This window comes from Quercus robur, chromosome 9, assembly GCF_932294415.1.
Source record: "Quercus robur chromosome 9, dhQueRobu3.1, whole genome shotgun sequence".
NCBI lineage: Eukaryota > Viridiplantae > Streptophyta > Magnoliopsida > Fagales > Fagaceae > Quercus > Quercus robur.
In genome coordinates this window covers 11,754,263-11,779,068 of record NC_065542.1, presented here as the reverse complement: position 1 = coordinate 11,779,068, position 24,806 = coordinate 11,754,263, and the positions used below count along the sequence as shown (strand labels likewise).

Below are 24,806 nucleotides of genomic sequence, written 5' to 3'. Positions count from 1 at the left end.
ACCTATGACAATAAGTATCATGAAAATAGTCTTTATTCTCTCATTGGAAAATCTTCCAAGATTATTACCAAATTTATTGATAAGACGTGTTATAGACTGTCCTACCTCTAATCTATACGTTTGGCTTGCGGTTGTTAGAGCACATTGCCTTATCAATATGTAAGATTTGTTTGTTTGTAAAGCATTGTATTTTTAAATATATATAAATAAATAAAATTAATTAATTCGCTGAATATTCATGTTTATTTATATTTTTTTTTCCTCCCTTTTTAAGAGCAGTAAAAGTTTTTTATGCTTTCAATTTTTTGCTTGAACAAAGTTTCTATTGCCTTAAATCAACTGACATTGATATCGATGTTATTAACCACCCTTCCCCCCACAAAGCATGACTGCTACGATAACAATAACAATAACAACAACGATAACAACAAAAAATAGCTTCCTTTTTCCCATGGTTTGCATAGTCACATAGAAAGTGTGGGGATCCATCATCTTTTTCCTACTTTTGATCAAGCATATGATGTCTTCAGAAAAACAAAACAAAAAATTTGGTCCATTGGCAAGAGATAGGGCTTTGCTCTTGCCAATGGATTTGAGATATGTGGGACACTCTTGCTTTATGTGTCCAAATCCTTGACACCCATTGCACTTTGGTCCAGTAGGAACACTGTTACCTTGACCAACATCTTTGAATTCTCTCTTGCCTTTGTCTTGGGACCATGGTTTTTAGACTCGAACCATTCATTGAACCGTAAAAGGGAGAGGTTTAAAGTTTTTAAGGTTGAAACGGAATCGAACCATGATAACGTCATAATTAATTTAATAATTATTTAAATATAAATAAATATATTAAATTAGTATAAATAAAAAAAATTAAATTAAATAACCCAATTAAATATAGAAATCTATCTTTCAAATGTATTTTTTCATATCATAACTTTCACAATTATGTTACAAAACCATGTTTAAGTTAATATTTAACTTAATATGTAACTTAAGTTATTATATCATAACTTTCAGTTAAGTTCTAATATTTTTTCATTTAAACCTATTATTATATCTTGGATATTTTTTACTAACAAGAGTCTCTTGTTTTGGTGGGCGGACAAACCAACAAAGCAAATAAAAAAAAGTAAAGAATATTAATATAAAATGAAAGTGCTTAGCTTCCAAGAATGCGTTGGCAGCACCTCGTCCGCGCAAAGTGCTTCAAAGTTGACATTTTACAGTTCAAAACTTCTCTTTACTTCTTTCTTTGATAGTTTCATATGCAGTGCTCATGACCTCAAGTGAATTTCTATTCTTCTCTTCACTTGAGCATCCTCCACCGTGTGCTTGTGAATTTATGTTCTTTTCTTCCTTCTTCCTTTTTCTTTTTTTTTTTTTTTCTTTTTTTTTTTTTGTCAACAACTTCTTTCATACTCGGGGTCATTTTCAGTTATGCCATTGTACAGTCATGCCATTGCATACCCAGGGTCATTTTCATCAGGTATCAATCTTCTCATTACTAATCTTGCTTACAAGGTGTGAGAGCTCAGGTTCGGATCCTAGTAGCAGCATTTTTCTTTAATTTTTCCCTATTCCATGACCGGTTGAACCGGCCTATGGTTCATTTGGTTTTTCCGATTGAACCCCGGTTTGTCTAGTTCTCTCAGTCTGGTTCTCGATTTTCCCAATCGAACCGTCCAGTCCAGTCCGGGTTTCAAAACCATGCTTGGGACTTGAATTGAGAGAATGCAGACTGATTGTGATCTTTATCACCTATTTTGACATTTGCATTTTTGATAAACTTCTTGAATTTTCTGGTGATATAAGATTTTATCTTGATATCCTCATCATTAGACAACTCATTGTTATCATCAATCTTAGTCTTCAAGGCCATGTTCTTGTCTTTGCCACCCTTGCCAACCCTTGCTAACCCTAATTCATAGGTTTTCAAGTTTCCAATTAGCTCTGTCAAAGTATAGAGTCAAGATACTTTGATTGTTCGATGGCAATGATCTTGGCATGGAATCTCTCCGAAAGAGATCTGAGAATCTTCCTGACAATCTTGGGCTCCAGAATCTGCTCTCCAAAATTGAAGATTGAATTCACTATGTCCTTGAGCTTGGCATAGAATTCATCGAAGGACTCGTCCTCATCCATCCTTATTTCCTCAAAACTGGTAGTGAGCCTTTGGAGCTTGGAGTTTTTAACAGGTTTTGTGCCTTCGTAGGTATTCTAAAGAATAGTCCATGCTTCCTTCGCATTGTTAGTGAAAGAGATCTTCTTGAATTCTTCAATGGTCACAGCACTAAACAGGGCATTCAATGTTCTACTGTTAAAATTTGCAGCTTTGATCTTGGTATCATCCCATGTTGCTGGTGGCTCTTCAGGTTTCTTCCAACCTACTTCAACTACAAGCCAGGCTCTCATGCCTATTTTCCAATATACATAGTTAATACTATCAAATAAAGGAGGAATAATCAGGGATTGCCCACGATCCATAACAGTAGGGGTCAATGGATCACATATCAAAAATTAAAACCTATTAGAGTGTACCTGCTCTGATAACACTTGTTGGGTTAAAATTACTTGACCCTGGTTAATTAATTCAATTACCCAAGTTGATTAATTAAATTCAATTGCATGCAAATCATGAAGACACCAACAAATCACCAAAAATACTAAATACAACGAAAAATAAATTTGACAAGGTGATTTGTTGACAAATGAGGAAAACCTTGCAAGGTAAAAACCCCACCGAGTGATTTTAAGGTCACCACTCCCAAGAATCCACTAATCAACAATCAAGCGATTGCAAGTATAAGGAATCTCACCAACTACCCTGGCCTATCCTGAAATATCAACCTACAATTGAACCTTTACTCCAATACTCAATTGGACTTGATCTTGTAGTAGCCTTCTTTCTTTTAATGCACAAACTTCCAATTTGTGACTAACATTTTGAATGAACCCCAGTATGGACTAACTCCAGCAACTTGAACAGATGTTGTCAGCTGCAAAGTTCTTCACTTCATCAACAATGAAGATCTGGAAGCACTTGGTTAGAAAACCCTATGGTGTACAAATGCAATAGCTTTTCACAGAGAAAATAAGTCTCTTGGACTTTGTATCCGTGTATGACGACTCTTAAAATAAGTCTTATATATCTAGTGTTGTGAGAAAAGAAACCCTAAACAATTACACAAGCCTGGGTCGAATTTCAAATTTAGAAAACTGAAAATCGTAAGTCTCGATAGATCAAGTTACTGTCAAGCTATCTATCGAGCTTTACATTAAGTCTCGATAGTAGGCATCAGTCGAGCTATCTGTCAAGACTTAATGGACAACTTTCCTTCACTTGTTTCTTGGACCAATCTTCATGTCTTTAATACTTGACTTGAACAACATGTTTCTTGAAGTACTAAACTCATCTTAGATCTATCCAATTACAAGTAAAATACATTTTGTCAAAGGATTAGCCAATTAAAATAAAATATGACCTTAACAATAACTTTAGTTTTTTAGGGTTAAAGTCCTGGAATCCTCTAGTCTCAAGTAAATAGAATTTTAGTTGGATTTCCACTAAAAAGATGTTGTACTTTTGAAACTCTGGGAAGTGATCTCCTGTTGGATTTTCCACTATAAGATATTCTATTCTTTAAAAGAAGTTGATGTAGGTACTAAGTTTAAACTTGGGAATTATGGTTGGTTAGGGAGCTAAAGAATCATAGCACGAAATGTTAGTGGGATGTTGTCATGGCTCACGTACATCTCTTCTTTTGATCGACAAATGGCTTTTATTTTTTAGGTAATAAGTGGGTCATTTTCACCTTTATCTCAATTAATTTTCTGGAATCATTACTAAAAATAAACGTATAACGATTTGAAATATATAATGTTAGGTTTTAGGTTGGCATATTCCATGTCCATGCTACAAAATCAAGGGTTACCTTTATTTCAATTCTGATTAATATTAAAAAAATTCAAGTTCAAAGAATTTCTCAAGCGAAATTCAAACTCGCTTGAGCGAAACAATAATGCAAATAAAGACTTCGCAAGTATTTCAATCGATTCTTGCTCAAGCAAAATCGAGAGAAAATGGGCAAATGCCCCTTTCTAACTAAAAATTAGCATTTTGCCCTCTTTCCCAAACTAATTAGGGAAATGTCCTTCTTTTGAAACTCGATTTTCTCAAAATCGAGTTTAAAAAAAAAAAAAAAAATTCTGGAGCCTTATAATGGCGTTTTAAGGAGCCTATAGTGACGTTTTAAAGACCTATAGTGGCGTTTTGTAATCCAATTTCCATGAAGTCATGTTACATGCAATTTTTTTTCTTTTTTTTATCTATAACTCGACTTCATGGAGATCGGATTACAAAACGCCACTATAAGTCCTTAAAACGTCACTATAAGCTCTTTAAAAACGTCACTATAGGGCTTAACTCAATTTTGAGAAAATTGAGTTTCAAAAGAGGGGCATTTCACTAATTAATTTGGGAAAGAGGACAAAATGCTAGATTGTTTTTTTAAAATGAGCAAAAGCCAATTTTTTCCAGCAAAATCGTGCTAAAACAAAATCCAAGTTCCTTTAAAAAAAAAAAAAAAAAAGTGATTTGTGAGAATCATCTGAAATCACAAAGATCCATTCTAGTGAGTTTATTACTACAGCAAATCTTCGAGAGGAGTTCTTTGGAGTGCCAGATGTTCCAATATGTGAGGTCGTGTCGTTCATGAAGAACTCCATATGAAAGGATTCTAGAAGTTCTAGACTACTGCAGTAGTAGGGCAAGTGGGTAATTACAGAGGTTACATAAAGAGTCTAAACTACAAAAATTTTGTGTGTTTTGATTGATTGTAACTATTCCGTTATAATGAATTTTCTAACGGATTCCCAAGGTGGTTTTTTTTTTTTTTTTTTTTTTTTTTTATTATTTTTTATGTGGCTAGCTCTTTGTTAATTTTTAACTTCATTACCCCAAATCGTTGTGCTTGTTTATTGTTTATTGCTTTTACCTACTATTTATAGATTTGGGTAATTCTTTTTTTATTTTTTCGAAAAAGATTTGGGTAATACTTAGTGTGATTGAATGAACAAATAAATTGATAATTGTGAACTTAGTCTAAATTGTTGAATTTTTCAACAAAACCACTACATAAGCTTTTATGGGTAGATATGGCCATAACATGAGATTATCAGCAACACTGGGATGTGATGGCCATTGAGTGGCTAGATTATTGGCCTCAAATGCTAAGTCTTGTTGTAATATTTGGTTAGAGGATTTACTATCTTGATTTCCTTTTTTTTTTTTTTTTTTTTTTTTTTGAGAAGAAACTATCTTAACTAGATGATGTACAGTCTCTCTAAATTCATGAATAAAATTTTCAACCTTTTCTAGAAGGGGAAAAATAAAAAAAGGTTGTTGAGGTTAAAAATAGAATTATAAAAATAAAACTATATTCTTCTACTGGTTGGGATTCTTTGCATCTCCTTGAAAGGGATACATAATCTGGAATTATAAACCTATGACAATAAGTATCATGAAAATAGTCTTTATTCTCTCCTTGGAAAATCTTCAAAGAATATTACGAAATTTATTGCTAAGACGTGCTATAGACTATCTTACCTCTAATCTATACGTTTGACCTGCGGTTGTTAGAGCACATTGCCTCATCAATATGTAAGATTTGTTTGTTTGTTTGTAAAGCATTGTATTTTTAAATAAATAAATAAAATCCATTAATTAATTCGCTGAATATTCATGTTTGTTTATCTTCTTTTTTTTTCCTCCCTTTTTAAGAGTAGTAAAAGTTTTTTATGCTTTTCAATTTTTTGCTTGAACAAAGTTTCTAATTCCTTTAAAGTTAAATCAACTGACAAAAATATCGATGTTATTAACCACCCTTCCCCCCACAAAGCATGATTGCTACGATAGTAAGAATAACTTTTTATTTGTCAAGAGCTTTCTAATTGAGTGGCATTTTTTGGTCTCTAGCAGAATTGGTGTTCGAATTCCACTTTCTCATTATTATAATTGTCAAATTAACAAAAATAACAATAACAACAATGACAACAACAAAAAATAGCTTCCTTTTTCCCATGGTTTACATGGTCACATAGACAGTGTGGGAGATCCATTATCTTTTTCCTACTTTTGATCAAGCATATGATGTCTTCAGAAAAACAAAACAAAAAAGCAGGTCAAGACCCACTTAACCCTTCTTTATTAGCTTGTTAATGACATGGTTATTAGAACTTGGAAAAGAGGATCCACTATGCATGGGCCTTTGCACAACCATCCTGATAAAGTTTACAAGTTGCGATCAATGAACAAAAATATTCTGTCCTATTAAGATCATTTCCTTTTGTGTTCCATTATTGTAGTATATCATGCATTTAATTTTTAATTTTTTATAATTTAAAAGTTACAATGGAGAATGAGGGATTTAAACCTTAGATGTATTTGGGAAATATCAAGAGAGATTTCAATCAATTGAACTACAACACTCTTCGCTATTTATAAAAATTTTAATTCCTTTAAAAAGAAAAAGAAGAAAACAATGTTAGTGGGTCACACAATGATATGGAATATAATATCGAGCAACACATTAGAACATAGGTTTTTTATTCATCACAATTCACAAGGACAAGAAGTTTTACAAAATTCACATTGTAATCTAGAGGATCTTTCCTTTTACAAAAAGACACATTCATTTCAAATTTTCAATCGTATATTTAAAGCTAATAAAATGAAGTTGGAGCTAGTTGTAAACCTTTTCCACCCCCATTACTCTCTCTCTCTCTCTCTCTCTCTCTCTCTCTAAAGTCCTTGCATCTCATCTCCAACCACCCCCCCCCCCCCCCCACACACACACACATAATCATGTAAGTGTTGCCTATTTTGAAAAATTAAACTTGGATGACAAGACCCCAATTTGAGGAAAAATCCCTTTCAATTATAATCCTAAAATAAAGTTAATCATAATCTTAGTTCATTTCATCAAATTGAATGTTTATACTTTTAATTGGATGCTTCAATTTCATATATGCACTTTAAATTTGATAGAAAAACATTCATATCATCAAACCCCCAAATTTTGGCCTAGTCCTAAACTTAACGTTTTGTTATTTGATTACTTGTAAATATATTATGATTTCACCCAATTGTTATCACAAACCCTACTTAGATGTTCTAGTTATAAATTATTTCAGTCAATTCAGTACCAATTTAGTGAAATACTTCTTAGATTGGAAAACCATAATTTAATGTTGTAAGTTTAATCCTTAAAGATCCCTATTTGATAGATCATTATAAGCTGGTCATACCAAATTGAGAGCTCCATTCCTTAATTAAGAATCTTAATTTCATTCAATATTATTCAATTTAAAGAGATAATAGCTAGAACATAAAAATCCCCAAAGTAGGAATGTCATTTGTAACCCTAACCCTAAGACTTAAAATCTTTAATAATTCACTAAAATCCACTATTCAGCATAATTAATGGCTCAAATGTTCAATTTAGGACCTCAATTACATGATTTAACAATCAATTGAAAGAAATTATTGCTAGACAATAAAAATCCCCAAGTCAGGCCCTAAATTAGGAATGTAGGGTTAGTTAGTGGCTTTGTGGAATAGTGGAGGTTCAAAGGAGGGAGAATACCAGAGCATAAAAATATTAAAAACTAGCCATTTAGTTTTCCTCTGCATCAACTCAAGCATGTGTCTGTTTCTCAAAAAAAAAAAAAAAAAAAAAAAAAAAAAAAACTCAAGTATGTGTCTGTTGTGCCATGTGGCTTATTTGGGTTATGCATGTGTGGATCCATATACTACTTAGTGTGAGGTAAAACTAAAAATAAAATTTGATATTATTTATACTAAATATACTTCTTTTCTTTACATTGCTTGCACAACACCAAGCCAGAGCCAATAAAAGGCTACTTAAGAAATTTTTGTTATATTCAATGTGATTCTGCTGACTGAAGATTAGACCAGTATTCCTCAACAAGCTGTCCAAACAGGGAACCTTCTTTGTTTATTAACTTCATTGGTTCATCATACTCCACTAATTTTCCTGAAATAGAATGGAAACATTTCCTATTAGTAACTTTTTCATGCCAAATTTATTGCTTCATGCATCTCTACTAGTTTTCACATTTATATTTGGGGTTTTGTTTCACTTAATTGTACATCATCAGATCCTTCCATATAATGTATATGTACTAGACATACAGTTGCCACAATGTCAAGAAAAGTGTAACATGTCCCATCTGCTCATTGTGAAGTCAAAAGTGAATTTATTTCAACCCTTTTTTTTTTTTTTTGAGAAATAGAATTTATTTCAACCCTATACTATGTACATTGTGATTTGTGGAATCAGATAAAGAAAAGGACTACACTCTAAAACTAGATCTTGGGAATATTTAGATTAGGAAATTCAAAAATTAGATATATCAATGTAATGGAAGGCATCCATAGAAATGTATAGGATTTGGGTGCTCAAACAAATAGGGAATAGTAATTCTATGTCCAGGGTTTGAAATAATGTGTGACTTACCATCACTAATACCAAGAACCATCGTGCAATCCATCACTGTGGGTATCCTGTGAGCTACAGTGATCACAGTAAAATCTGCAAATTCAGCACGAATAGTTTTCTGCAGAATCATATCAGTTGCATTATCAATTGATGCAGTTGCTTCATCAAGCACCAATATCTTACTTCTCCTCAGAAGTGCACGGCCTAAACAGAAAATTTGCCGCTGCCCCATGCTCCAATTCGATCCAGATTCCGCAACTGAGTGACAGGTTCATAGTTGTTAATGATCAAAATTTAGAATTCAGCACATGCCACATGTTAAAATATTGAAACGTTACCTAAGGAGTCTAGGCCCTTTCCATTCTCTTGAAGTGCCTCTTGTAAATGGCACTTTCCAAGAACCTTCAAATAAAAAACATCACTTATTGCAAAATTGCAACCCATACAGAATTAAATGTGTAATACTTCTTTATAAGCATTGTTTACCCAGTGGAAGTTCCAATAAATACTTCTAATGTCAAAGCAACCAGAACTGGAAAAGAACCGAAGTAGTACCTCCCATATTTCTTGGTCAGAATGTTGAGACATGGGATCCAAATTGAATCTCATAGTTCCATTAAAAAGAGTAGGATCTTGAGGTATTATTCCAAAACGTGACCTCAAATCATGAAGTCCAATTGTAGAGATGTCAATGCCATCAACTAAAATCTTCCCTCCAGCTGGCTCCACCAGACGAAAAAGAGCACCTATTAGAGTAGTTTTCCCACTGCCAGTTCTACCAACAATACCAATCTTTTGCCCTCCTTCAAAAGTGCAACTTATCCCACAAAGAACAAGTGGTGCATTGGGCCTATATCTGACCTGTTTTCAAATCAACTTTCTCAGTATGTACACATAGCTTCCTTTGATTTGATATTAAATGAATCAAAATTTACCTGCAAATCTTGTATCTCCACTTTACCAACAGCTGGCCAATTAGTTGTGGGGCGGTTCCCTTCTATTACTTCAGGTGCTTCACTGGGAATATGCATGTACTGGTTTAGCCTTTCCACAGAAATGATGTTATCTGCCATAGTGCACTGCTTTTGAATTGAACGGACAAGCATCATGTTTAAGGAAAGACCATAAGAAAGTGCCATTCCAATGAATCCTGCAATTGCAAATCATATAGGAGAGGCAGTAGTTCAACATCATGTATGCATTATATTTCCAAAATTTTCTTCCTACAAAATAAGGCAGAGGCATAGAAGATGTGTAAATAACTAAATTACTGAAATGGTCCTACTTCCAAGAATAACAATCGTATACTGACCAGAGCTAAAAGTCCGATGAGGAAGCAAAACCATGCAAAGTGCTGCAGAGGCAAGAACTGTCGCACAGACTATTTCTATCCATTGAACCAACCACTCATTTGCTGAAAAACAGTGGAAAAAAGGACTAGCATTTGTATCAATGAGGCCAAGATTCTTTTTGAAGAACAGGTCTTCCTTCTCAAAAGCTCTTATCGTCATGGCTCCTGCTGCAGACTCAGCCAGATGGTTGGCCACTAAGGACTTGGCCGTTCCATTGATCCGCATCAATTCTTTTGCAGAGGCAAAGTAGTATCTCTAGTAAAAGGGAACATTTTCTGTCAAATATACTTGTTAAACCAAAAGAAATCTCAATAACATTTCACTTGAATTGAAAGTACCCCCACTCCCCTCCCCCCCCCCCCCCCCCCAAGCCAACAAACAAAAAACTTAATCATAGAGTGCAAGAAAGGAAATTTCTGCTCAGCACAATTGATCCACTAAGTTGAACATTATCAACAAATTCTTAATACTTTTTCATGACATAACTCATAATAAAATTTGGCCAGAATTCTACAGTATTAATCAAGACATGCAATCACTATGAAAATAATTTTTAAAATTTAACACAAATTAATGGCATTTTACTGTCACTTGATCTTAGCCAAAGGGCTGAGAAAGCCTTCATATAGTAAAAGATTATGAAACTCTACCTAAAATTCAGTAACAATTCCAAAAAGTCCAAGAATTTAAATTTACAAGTTCTGTATTCATATCCCTAACACATGAATCGGTCATGATTTGTCATATTATTTTTCTGATTTGACTCTACATTAAGCTATTACTGATGAAAAGCAATTCCATTGTCCAACATTTGTCGTATAGACAGTATGCATTGCACTAACGATCACTTCACTTCACGTGATTATCTACTATATTAGCATCATGGAGCCAAGGATGATGGTTACAGAATGTCTAAAATATTATTGATTTGCATGGCATGCTTCCACAGAATATTATTCATGAAAGGATGTTGTCCAGTATTACCTGCAAGCTAATTGAAAGATAAAGCATTGGTATAGTGATAATCAAGTCCTGCCAGGTGACAATGGCTAGTACTACAAGAGTAGCATACGCATTAATGGCACCCGAAATAGAAAAAATAAGGTTGAATGGGACATCAAGATCTATGATACTCAGATCAGAAGAAACCTGCACGTAATGTGAGGAGACACGTAGAAACATTAGTTTTAGAAGTCAAACAGGGACATTAATATTTTATGTTTGTGACACTCACCCGACTAAGAATTCTACCCAGAGGTGTGGAGTCATAGAAAGACATGGGTGCACGAAAAAGGGAGTCTAATAGCTGTGAAAACAAGGATTTAGAAGATTTAAGACCCAAAGCAACTGTAGAAAGAGTTCTACATAATATAAACAGTATTGGGGCCAATCCAATCAACAAATAAACTCTGACTAATCGCAATGTGCTGACACGGGGATTATCAACATTGGCAGCCATCCATGAGTTCTGCAATATCTGACTGACCACGAATATAAGCTGTGAGAGGCAGGCTATGAAGAAGTACAAGAACCCTTTGTTCTGATTCAGATATTGTTTATAAGGTTTGAAGCCCGTGTCTCCTATCTCTCTCTCTTCTTGCTTAATCAATCCATCAACTTCGTTTGCTTGTAATTCCTTCTCAACATAAATGTTCTCAATCTCTCTAGACGATGTTCCTCGTCTACTGGTAGAACTGACAACTGTAAGCCTTTCAGAACCTGCCGTCTCTTTATGTGCATTAACAAGGTCCTGAAATTCTTTGTTGGAGGCCAACAACTGATTATAAGTAGCTTCTTGCAGGATTTTTCCATCTGACATCAACTGTCCACAAAATGAAACTCACACCAAATCATTGTGTAAAACTAACAGATTCCAACTAATGATAATATCAATAACCAATTACATAATAAGAAAGTAAAGATCAATATAATGTGGAGGATAAGTGATTCTTGCTTCATAGTGCATGACATAACTAAAGAATGTATGGAATTCCACCAAAATCTGATCAGTGAAGGGGAGATTGTAAAAGAATAAAACCATAGTAAAATATTCTTTTGCGGGCATTTCCCAAGGACAAGTCAAGTCACAATTAGGACTACTAATAATCACTTTTATAGTCCAGATTGACCTAATAAATACCCAATCTGAGACTTAACACTCATACAATGTAATCCAATTTCTAATCTATTTAGAGTGTCACATCTCCAAAATATTTACTGTTGTTTGAATAGAGGAAAAAATGCTAGATAAACTTTAAATAATTTTTCTATGCACTTAATCTTCTTTGAAACTTTCGTATACTAACCAAAACAGAATTGAATTCAGGCAGGAAATCAACTTGATGGGTCACAAGTAAGACAGTCTTCTTGGATAGTGCTCCCATAACATATTCCTATCACAGTTTGAGTAATTTACACTTTAAGTTAGTATATAAATAGTAAAAAACAAATTACATATACATGGAAGGTGTTCAAGAAATACAATTACATTAAATATGCTCATTGCAGTTTGTGCATCCAAAGCACTGAATGGATCATCTAAGAGAAATACATCAGCATCCTGATAGAGAGCACGGGCAAGTTGAATACGTTGCTTCTGACCACCACTCAAATTAACACCTCTCTCTCCTATTTCAGTGAGATCACCAAAAGGAAGCAACTCAAGGTCCTTAACCAATGAGCACCTCTCCAGTGTTTCTTTGTATCTTTCACTATCCATAGCAGACCCAAATAAAATATTATCCTGTATTGTCCCACTTTGAATCCATGCTGTTTGAGAAACATAGGAAATCTTTCCATATACTTTAATCTGTAATTTCAATAAATGGAACCAAAATACTCAGAATACACTGGCGCCATATGAATGCATATGCTTTAGAGTTGAAGTGTAGGAATGCATGTAATAAGAGAGTTTTCAACAAGGTTAAAATGTACTTTGTAACTAGAAAAGAAAGTAAAAGAGCGGTAGAAACTCACGGTTCCCTGAATCTTTGGAACTTCTCCAAGAATTGCTGCTAGAAGAGTTGACTTGCCTGAGCCAACTTCTCCACATACAGCCACCTTTTCGCCAAGTCTAACCTCCAAATTTAAGTCTCTCAGGGTGGGCTTCGATAAATTCTCTTCCCATGAAAATTCTGCTGAGTTAATAAAAATGGAATGATCCACACTCTCCATGTTGCAAATTTGCTGGACATGTGAATTTTGCAGCTCTGGTGCCTCAAGGAATTTTACAATACGTGCAAATGCAACCTTTGCTTGAATGACCACTCCAAGAACATCAGGAAACAATGCAATTGGCTCCTGAACAAGGCGAAAAGTTGCTACAAAGGTGAAAACGTTATTTGCATGAAGAGGAATCCTGAGGAAATAGCATGCTCCAAATGTAGCACAAGAGACCAAAACTGGAGTGGACCAAAAGAGAAGGCTATGATATGCTTTCTCTAACTGCACTTTACGTAACCATTTGTACTCCACCTTCCTTAAATATTCTATAACATTCTTGAAATTATTTTCCCAAGCATACAGTTTCAGAACCTTCATGTTCACTAGAGCTTCTGAACAAGCCTTCAATCTCTCGTCTTGTGCCACCATTAGCTTAGACTGAAACTTATGCTGTAGCTTTGCAAGTGGAATATTGCAAATCATGGTGAGAATTATCACCAACATTGCTGCAATTGTTGCTCGCCCCACTGCATGGAAAAGGATTACTATAGCAATACATAGCTGGAGGCATGTTGTCCAAGTCTGATGGAGCCAATATGGAAATTCTCCAATCCTATAAGCGTCCATTGTAACATAGTTCATTATCTCACCACCTGAGTGAATCAACCTAGCCGAATTGGATAATCTCAGTTGCTTATTATAGATGGCTGCTATGAGCAATGACCTCACTTTCAGTCCAATAAGCCTGCTTCGGAAGTACCAATGCCTTTCTGACATGGATTGTATGCATTTTAAAAAGAAAAATGATATTGCCAAAACGTAACCTTCATACATAAAACTTTCTTTTCTCTCAGCAGCCAATATGAAGGCATTCAGAAGTAGAGGACCTGTAGATAGTGTGAGAACATATAACAAAGCAAGGAACCCAGAAAATAAAATTTCTTTCCAATGGCATAAAATTATTGCCTTTAGAATTGAAGTTTTGGAAGAAGGGTCCTTTTGTTTCTGTTTGTTAAGTTGCTCTAAAAACGGAAAATAACAATTTTCTGCTCGTTCTGCCTCACGCAACTTGGGTATATCTTCATCCTTCAAAGTTTTCTTCCTACCCCTTTTCATCAATGGATTTAACCACCAAAATGACATTCTACTGAGGAATCCAGCTTTAGCAAATGGAGTAACAAGGCCAACAGAATCACTGTCACCCTTCATTTTTCTGTTTTTCCTTTGCTCTTCAATCTCTGTATTGCATGCAAGAACACATTTATAAGTATATACAGAAAAACTTTTCATCTAATTACTTATTGCATAAAATTTACTATAAATAAATAAATAAAAGGAAGTAAAAGAGAGTGTATAATTGATAATATTATGAAAGAACAACAACTAAGCCTTGGTCTTAAGGGGTCGCCAATAGATCCTCAATAAATTAGTAAAGGTCAGCCACATTTATTCTTTTCTACTATTCAATTCTATCTAAAGTCGTACTCTTTAATACTTTCTTAATTAACATGTCCTTTTTTACTACTTCCACTTATTTAATTTTTAGTCTTCCTCTACCTTTTTTGTTTCCTCAACTTGAATGAATTCAATATTTTTCATTGGTGCATTAATTGCTCTTCTCCGAACTTGACCAAACAAATTGGACATACAAGATTTCTATTTGGTCATGAAAATTAAAATTAGTATTCAATTTTGAAAATTTCAGGATGAAATATACTTGGTTGAATCTCATCTTGGTGGAATAACTATGGACGTTCTTGTTCTTAGATTAGCCTACAATGCTTATGTAAACGATATGTGGGGTGAGAGGATTAAAATCATCCGAATATCTGTAAAGAAAACAAAATAAAACAAAAAAACATAATAACTGTAAATAAAGTGATACATACCCAGCTGCTAAACAAAATTGACAGACTCAAATCAGAACTGAGTACTTTCAAATTGTTATTTATTTGTGTAGTAATATGTCTGACCTTTCTTTTATACTGATATCTAGTGCAGGTTTTCTTTTTTGCTTTGGTTAACTTTCTGTTTATGTATTTTGCTCACCAACTGCTTTGCCGTTTGCTTGTGAATGAGAGTGATTCATTATGTGCAGAAATGTAAGTTCATGATTCTGACATACCCAAATAGGCTTAAGTTCATATTGCCGCTTGCTTTGCCGCAAGCATTCTAATAAGAGAAACCGACTCAGCATTAAAAATATAAGCAATACCATATTTCATTAACCAAATTTTCCGTCAGCTTTGGCATCAGCTTTTTTCACTTTTTGTTGAAAGTAGACTAAAGTATACTTGTGAAAAAAAAAAAAAAAAAAAAGTGATAAATAAACAAAGTGAGGTTTCAAAAAACAATACATAAACTAAATAAGCTAAAAACTAAAGGAATAGCGGGTGCAAACAGATCCTTATTAGAAAGTAACAATAATAAATGATACCACCGCACATCCTTGATGTGATACTCACTCTACAAGATAAGTGTTTGTGGTGTGTGGAGGGCAAAAGTTGAAATTTAAGTCTCTAAGAGGGAGTTTCATACACATATACACTTAAATTAGGTTAGAATAGAATTTTTATCTTATATAAAAAATAAAACAATAATAAATGATGATGACAATGATGATGGTAATGACCCTATATGGAATCCTTGTAAAAATGTAAGTTCTGATTTGTATTCCACTAAACAAAACGACGTATAAAAGAGTGCAAGTATTCGTAAAATGTTAAACGACTAACCGATCATGAAGTTTTGAGGGAATCCCAATTCCCAGAAATGGTTTGTTATGGCAGTGGCAATTGATTTCAGGGTTTATATATTGTCTTTGGCTTGTCTCTTTGAAACGCAGTGTAGTGTGACTGCTAGCAGTGTCCAGTTTCAGTTTGACATATTCTAGTGTTTTAAAGAAGGTTGGTGTGGCATTGAGTATGACAAAGAGAGAGAGTACAAGTAGGAAAAGAATGAACGCAAAATATGGAACGGAAAGTTAGTAGTGTGAATGTGTTATGTATTCGTGGATTACATCACGTCTCTTCTTTTCATGGACACATGGTTTCCAATTTTTTTTAAGTGGATTATTTATTGTGATCTATTTCAATTAAATGTCTTTTGCTTTAAAGATATATATCGAATTCCTATCCAATATATCGAATTCTTATCAAAAAGAAAGAAAAAAAAATTATATATATATAGGGTTGGGTTCAAGTTACACCTGGTGTAACTCTAAGTAATGTTACACCACTTAATATTTTTTAATTGGATGTGAATTTTAACAAATCTACCGTTAGATTACAATATATTTGTAGATTTTTCATGCTTGTAAATTTTCATGTTGATCAAAAATTAATAACCATGTCATCAATCAATTATTTAAATTCAAATTTTTGTAGTTTAAAATAATGTACAAAATATGAGTTTATTGATCGAATAGTAAATAATATCCAATTGACATGAAAATTGGCAAAAATGTTAAAAACATATAAAACATGTTATTCAACAGTGGATTTTCAAAATATGAATTTTATAACAAGTTATTGGGTGGTGTAACATTACTTAGAGTTACATCTACGATTTGTTTGTTATTCTCTTTCTTTTTGCCTATATTGTGTTTTTATACATGTGCTTCCATGTACATAGTTTTTATTGACAACATTGATGAATATAGTAGAAGTTGTTTAGTAGCCATTGCATTTCTTGTGAGTTTGATTTTGCTGATAATATAGAGATGATTTGCTGATGGAGGAATTGGGGTCAGTGGACTTTCCAAATTGTTTTCTTTTCTTCTTTTTTTTGCCTTCCTTAACACTCCCCTCAAGTTGGAGTTTACCACAATTAGATGTCTTTTAGTTTTAATGTTCCGAATTTTGGAACCAGTTTTCAAAATAAAAAGATATATCAATACAAATCAAGATTTAAGGTGACAAATTTAAAAAGTGTTTTTTTTCAATTCAAAATCTATTTATTTATTTAAGGCGAAAAGCACCTTTTAGTCCCTACATTTTCAGCTGATTCCTATTTTAGTCCCCCACATTTTATTTTTACCGCTTTTAGTCTCTATCCTGAAAATGCTTCCCGTTTTGGTCCCTACGGTTACATCAGAAACGGAGAAAGCTGACGTCGCAAACGGCAGGAATAAATAATACTAAATTAATGTCCATATGGCCTAAATTAATAATAAAAAAATGTTTTTTGGCATTAAAAAATGCCACGTCAACATCTAAATTAAAAAAATTAATTTATTAATTTTAACTAAATAAAAAAAATTAAAAACAGAATTAAAAACTAAAAATCATATGAATTGAGATCTAAGTGTGTCTTGAACAAGAACAACAAGAACACAAACTCAGATCCAAGAACACAAACCCAGAAATTAAAAAACAAAAAACAAAAAAAACAAAAACAAAAAGCAAAACCCAAAAACACCACCACCACCACCATTTGAAATTTCAAATTTGATCCAAAACGAGGTCGTTTTGTTGGTATTTATGCAAAAAGAAGATACAAAGAGAAGAAGAAGAAGAAGGAGGTAGTGATGTCAGATGCATATTGCTTAGACTGTAAGTGGCAGACGGAGGTGGTGTTCGACCACTCGGCCGAAGACACCGTGTGTTCGAAGTGCGGGTTGGTGTTGGAGTCGCACTCGATCGACGAGACCTCCGAGTGGAGGACTTTCGCAAACAAATTGGGCAACAACGACCCGGTTCGTGTCAGAGGGCCGACCAACCCGCTCTTGGCCGACGGAGGGTTCCCCACCATCATAGCCAAGCCCAATGGCGCCACCGGAGAGTTCCTCTCCTCCTCTCTCGGCCGATGGCAGAATCGTAGTTCCAACCCCAATCGCGGTGTTTTTGGGTTTTTTTTTGTTTTTTTTTTTATTATTTTTTTTTCTGGGTTTGATTTCTCAGTTTGCAGCGTCAATCAAGTCCACCAATCTCACCGCCAATCTGGTTTTGTCTCCTCAATATGGGTTTTGGGATTGTTTGTGGATGCCGATCTTAGTTTCTACCACCGGGTTTCTATGTCAATCTGGGTTCTACCACTGGGTTTTAGTCGCATGGTTTGTTTTGCTAAAAACTATGAAAGACCACCTAAGTTTGCTAGGTTTCTATCTTGCTGGGTTTTTAACAATATCGAGTTTTTTTTTTTTTTTTTGGGTAGCTAATTTGAGTTTGGGTGAGTTTGTAGAGAAATTAAAATTTGGGTTTAAGAATTTCTGCTTTGATTCATGGTTGTGCTTTGATTGAAATTAGAGAATTTAAGTTTGATTTGTTCAAAATTTTGAGTTTGGGTTTTTTTTTTTTTTTTTAATTTCTGGGTTTGTGTTCTTGTTGTTCTTGTTCAAAACACACTTAGATCTCAATTCATATAATTTTTAGCTTTTAATTCTGTTTTTTATTTTTTTTATTTAGTTAAAATTAATAAATTTTTTTTTTTTAATTTAGATGCTAACGTGGCATTTTTTAATGCCAAAAAACATTTTTTTATTATTAATTTAGGCCACGTGGACATTAATTTAGTATTATTTATTCCTGCCGTTTTTTACGTCAGCTTTCTTCGTTTCTGATGTAATGGCAGGGACCAAAACGGGAAGCTTTTTTCAGGATAGGGACTAAAAGCGGTAAAAATAAAATGTAGGGACTAAAATGGGAATCTCTTGAAAATGTAGGGACTAAAAGGTGTTTTTCGCCTTTATTTAAAATACATTCTTCTTACTTTTTAAGAAGAAAAACTACTCACTAATTAAACTTTTGTATTTAAGTTATACTAACATCTAATTTTCAAATGATAATATGAAAATTTATCCACTTAAAGCATAGAACAATAGAATCTAACTAGTTTATCAATCACTATTGTGACTTCAATTAATAATAAAATCATCCAATACCATCAAATTATCCAAACAAAGGCTTTAACACATAACTTGATAAAACAATACTAACTAAAAAAAAAGATTAATTTTATACAAAAAATTCCAGATCATGGTCGTTTAGCCATTTTTTTATTAAAAAAAAATTATGATTTTAAAAAAAATTTAATTTATTCCTGGTAAAGCTAGTTAAGCTAAAACCTAATCTCCAATTTTTATTTTGATGTCGAGAGAGAGACTGATCATTTGATTTATGGCTGTATAGGTAATTGGATGACTATAGTTAATAATTTACAATGTAGGACATCTATATTTATATATATCTAAAAGTCGAGACGTAGAATTTAATGTTGTTGTACTCCTGTTGAGCTACCTCATCAACCACATCATACTTTTTTTTTTTTTTTCCTTTATATTTATTTTATTTTATTTTATATAAAATAATTAAATATAGTTAATGGACAAACCTATTAATGCACTCCATTACTATTCAACATGTTACTATTCTTTTTTTTCTTCTTTTTTTTCTTTTTTTTTGAAGAGGAAGACATCCTCAAACTTCATTAAATGAAAATAGAATCAAGATACAAAGCTTGCACTATAGGTGGAGGGGATTCCTCCATCCAGATAACTTCATGTGATACATTTTTCTGCATGCCTAGCTAATAGATGGGCTACTGTATTTGCACTCCTTTTAGCAAATTGCACTTGCGACCGTCTAAGACCGTTGAGCAGACGGAGTACATCCTGAATTATGTGGCCCACCCGAGACGACAAACTTTTCTTCAACACTAGTGCAGACATGACCAACTGATTATCTCCTTCAACGACCAACTTCAAAAAGCCACACTCCAATGCAAATTCCATGGCACGGCGACAGGCAAAAATTTCTACTTCCTCGCTACAAGACATTGATGGTCCTTTGCCTGAAAATGCAGCCATAACTTCCCCTTGTTCATTACGTATGATGGCACCAATCCCAGTGGCTCCTTCATCCTTAAAAATCGCAGCTTCGAAGTTGAGTTTAAAGCAAGTCAAGGGTGGTGGTCTCCAACTGATTGGGTTCAAGCTTAAATAACTTGTGGATAGTCGGGACTAAGCTCGCCTAAACTCCTCAATATAATCTTCTACTCTTCTGTTTAGAACGCCAGGTGCCTGCAACTGTTTCCCACGGATCATAGCATTTCTTTGGTGCCATATTATCCAAGCTTGCACTAGGAATAATTCAAGCTCATCAGTGGTAAGCCTAGCGATCAACTCTTCCCATAATTGGAGCATGTCATCCTATCCCACATGGCACTTTTGCAATCTTGCCGACCATCTAGCCCAAATGTCCTGAGCCACGCCACAATTCCACAATTCCACAGTTTCCGGTTCCGTCTTGCAAGCTTCACAGCAGTTATCTTCAATAATTCGCTTCTTTGACAGATTCACCCGTGTTAGAAAAATGTTGCGGCAAGCTTGCCAACCAAAAACTTTAATTTTGTTTAGCACCTTTAACTTCCACAGGATTTTCCACACACTTCCTCCCACAATGCCCCTAGAACTTTCTGCCCAGTCCAATTACCTTAGCAACTGTCGCGCCTCATGATAGCCCGACCTCACAGAATACTCACCCGATTTTTCGCCAAGCCAGAACAATGTATCAGAGATAAATCTACAACTAAGCGGCACTCGCAAAATGGCTTTAGCATCATCACGATGAAAGTTCTACAAAATAGATCCTCTATCCCACCACCTTGAAGCCTAGTCTATCAGCTCAGAAACCATCATCCTCTTTTCAATGTTTTGTGCCGGATGTAGTACTCTGTTTGTAGGATGGTTAGGAATCCAAGCATCATTGAGAATTCGTATGTGACCTCCATTACCTACCCTCCAGCATGACCCCCTTTGCAAAATTGGTTTGGCTTCCATGATGCTCTTCCACGTGTAGGAGCTGTTAGGCGAATCAATGGCCTTTAAAATATGGCATCTCAAAAAATAGTGATCTTTCAAGCACTAGAAAAGCAGCGACTCCTAGTCTTGCATCAACCTCCATCCTTGTTTTGCAAGCATTGCTAAGTTGAATTGACGTAGATCCTTGAAACCCATCCCTCCTTTTGATTTTGGTCTAGTTAGTTTGTCCCAACTTAGCCAATGAATCTTCCTCTCATTTCTGACCTGTCCCCACCAAAACCAAGCACACATGGACTGAAGTTCTTCACATAACTTAACAGGCAATTGAAATACATTCATTGTGTACGTTGGGATCGATTGTGCCACTGCTTTGATTAGAATCTCCTTTCCTGCTCTTGATAGAATTTTTCCTTTCCACCCTTAAAGCTTTTTCCAAACTCTATCTTTGAGAAAAGAAAAGGTATGGTATTTTCTCCATCCCACCAGTGTTGGTAATCCTAGGTAGGACTCAAACCTCTCCACTTCACTCACTCCAAGTATTGCCTTGATCAACTCCCTTTTCTGGGGTGAGGTGTAACTACTAAAATAGATTGATGACTTCTTCATATTTATGCATTGACCTGAGGCTTCTGCATATAATTTCAGTATCTCCAAAGCTTACTGTGTCTCCCTTTCTATGCTTGGCAAAATAAGAGTGAGTCATCTGCAAACAAGAGGTGTGAGATTTTTGGGGCTTTCCTACAAATAGAAACACCATGGATATGTCCCTCCATTTCTGCTATCTGCAAGAGAAATGTGAAGCCTTCTGCACATAAAAGAAATAGATAAGGTGACAGAGGGTCTCCCTGCCGGGGTCCTTTAGTGGGAGTAATCATACCATATGGTTTACCATTGATCAAAATAGAAAAAGAAGTTGAGGAAAGACAACTCATCACTCTGTCAACCCAAACTCTTGGGAAATCCAACTTAAGCATAATTTGCCTTAAAAAACTCCATTCCACCCTATCATAGGCTTTGCTAACATCCAACTTCATAGCTAGTGTCCTTGTTTTACCTTTTTTCCGACCATGCATCATATGTAAGGCTTCATAGGCCACAAGAACATTGTCTATGGTCAATCTCCCTAGGACAAAGGCACTCTGGGTTGGGGCAATAATATGGGCAATATCTATTTCAACCTGTTTGCCAAAACCTTTGCAATAATTTTGTAGATAACATTGCAGAGAGTAATAGGTCTATAATCAGACATCTTAATAGGATTTTTAATTTTTGGGATGAGTACAATATGGGTATGATTTAGTGCAAGCAACATATGACCATTATTAAGAAACTCAAGGACTGCAGACACAACAGTATCACCAACAATATGCCAAAATTTCTAGTAAAAAAAGGCATTCATACCGTCTGGTCTAGGAGCCTTTGTGGGTCCCATTTGGAACAAAGCTGCTTTTATTTCATCTGTATTGAAATCACTGGACAGTGTTTGTTGCATATCACATGTCACCTTAAGTGGTACTACTTCAAGGCATTCCTCAATTCTTGTACACAGGCCTGTGGAGAATATATTATTGAAGTATTGTACAGCCACACTTGCCGCATCTTCCATATCTTCTAACCAGTTACCCTGTGGGTCCATGATTCCTTGGATGAGATTTCTCTGCCTTCGTTGGGATGCCTTTAAGTGAAAAAATTTAGAATTTTTATCACCATGTTTGATCCAATTCACCCTTGATCTTTGGGCCCAATAAATTTCTTGTTTTCTAAGCCATTCATCCAACTCCTTACTAGCCTGAAGAAAATCACTTCTGTTCAGTTGTGTTGGTGGAGCACAGTTCAGTACCTCAATCCTTTTCTAGAAGCTTTTTATTTCTTCTATACCTGGATGTGTTTTTGAGGCACCCCACACCAGCAACTCCGAAGCACACGCACTGATCTTCTTGCTGACTATTTCCAAGGCCGACATACACCCTTCTCTATTTGCCCAAGCTTCCTGAATTACCTTCTCATAGTCATCCCAAAGTAACCAAACTTCTTCAAACTTAAAGCCACGTCTCCATTTATGGCTTCATTTTCTGGAGAATCAGAGGTAGATGATCCAAAGCATGTGAGATAATATGAGTTATTGTAGTTCCAGGAAATTTAGACCTCCATACTTGGTTCACTACCGCTCTATCCAACCGTTCCTTGGTGTTGGCAGCCCCTGGTCGTCTATCATTCCAAGTGAACGGATAGCCTATGAAACCTAAATCAATCAAATTACAATGCTCCAATGCTTCACGGAACGCATCTAATTGTTGAGCGGGGCCAGTCTGCAATCGGGCTTTTCCGACGAGCTTAACATCTCGTTGAAGTCACCGATACACATCCAAGCACCATTAACAAGGGAACAAATGTGAGAAAGGAGAGCCCAAGATTTATATCGATTTTGCATCCCTAGCCAACCATAAAAACCGGTTAATACCCACTAAAATCCATCACTCTTGGTCACCGTTGCTAAAATTTGGTTGTTTGAGAACTTAAAAACGTCTAAACCGATATCTTCCTTCCACAACAAAGCAAGTCCACCACCAAGACCCAGTTTTTTAACAATAAACCAATTCTTATAGGGTAGTTCCTTGCACCACTGAGTTATGCCTTCTCTGTCGAGTCTGGTTTCCATGAGGAAACGGATGGAAGGCGCTTGTTCCTATATGATTTTATGAAGGTTTTGAACTGTCCAAGGGTTCCCAAGCCCTTGGCAGTTCCAACTAAGTATTTTCATTGCTCCCGGCAAGGGTGATCCTCCAACCCCACCAATATAAAATTTGAATTACCATCACAGATCCCTACTCAGGAGCGCTTCTAAATCAACATCGTAGACCCTTCTTCACAGTCCTCGTCCAAGACGTTTCCCACTAATCTTTCTCCCAACTTAAGCTTGCTGGTGGTAATATTTAAGTCTGACAGCCCAACATCCATTCTACTAATCCTAGTCCACTTAGTTTTTAGTTTGTTAGGCTGTGTATCAGCCAGGCCTAACTCATTATTGACTTCCTTCAGCCCATTATTAGAATCTTCATTCAAATTTAAATCCACATCTCCACTTGGTGCTAAACTCGGCACATGATTGTCCATAATAGGAACCACAGACGGAATACCCTCCGAGATATTTGCCTAAAACTTTGGACCAATCCCATCCAATCCGTTCTTGCCATAATGGGCTAGATGGTTGTCATTGAGGGTCAAAACCCTAGTCATCACCTTCTCCGCTGCGTTCGCCACACTGCTTTCTACAGCTTAGTTGTCCTCCTTGTCCACCTATGCATCACCAGGTGAACTAACATTACTTCGGCGTGGTGGGGATCTATTTCGTCCACTTACTGCTTTCAGCTAGTCCCCATACTGATAATCAATAGTAGTAGACTTTTTTGACGCTGCAAAATGTGCTGGACAGTGTCGGATATCATGCCCTAGAACCCCGCAATAATGGCAAAACACTAACAACCGTTCGTACTTATAATCAATCCAATGATGCTTCCCATCCGATCCCATCAGAAATCCGCCTCTACGAAAGGGTTTGGAGATAGGTAAAGCAACCCTAACCTGTAAGAAGAGATTTAAGTCATCTGTTCGCCGTCGTCGTTCCACATCCTCAACCACCCCCATCTTATTTCCTATCTCCATCACCACCTTTGGGGACATCATATCAAACAGCACACCCCATATCTAAACCCACAATGATGCGTGCTCCAAGACTACATTATTAGCACTCATACCTCTTCTCCACCGAGTAAGCATCAAGAATTGGTTATCAAAACTCCATGCCCCCCCCCCCTAAGGATACATTCAAGGTCATATTCAAATTGGAACTTGAATTGGAAAAGGTTGGAGCCCACCTTAGAAATCTACAGCTCCTAGACCCCACGCTTTCCATAACATGTTTTTTGCTGCTTTACGATTGTAGGGTTTACATGTTAGAAATTTCCCTAACAAGCTTAAACATAGCTATCAATTTCCTCCAATCTGCCCTCG

General features: G+C 35.4%; 1 protein-coding gene across 1 annotated transcript; it reads right to left on the bottom strand.

Annotated features, from left to right (window-relative positions):
- Positions 1-7,832: 7,832 nt before the first annotated feature.
- Positions 7,833-14,179, bottom strand: LOC126700274 (ABC transporter C family member 10-like). The gene is made up of 11 exons (XM_050398348.1): positions 12,838-14,179; positions 12,363-12,676; positions 12,181-12,267; positions 11,109-11,696; positions 10,859-11,023; positions 9,835-10,129; positions 9,458-9,672; positions 9,078-9,383; positions 8,861-8,924; positions 8,541-8,780; positions 7,833-8,057 (listed from the first exon to the last, which is right to left on the bottom strand). Exons 1-11 carry the CDS (start codon positions 14,177-14,179, stop codon positions 7,945-7,947), a joined length of 3,729 nt encoding a protein of 1,242 aa, XP_050254305.1. The 3' UTR covers positions 7,833-7,944.
- Positions 14,180-24,806: the final 10,627 nt, after the last annotated feature.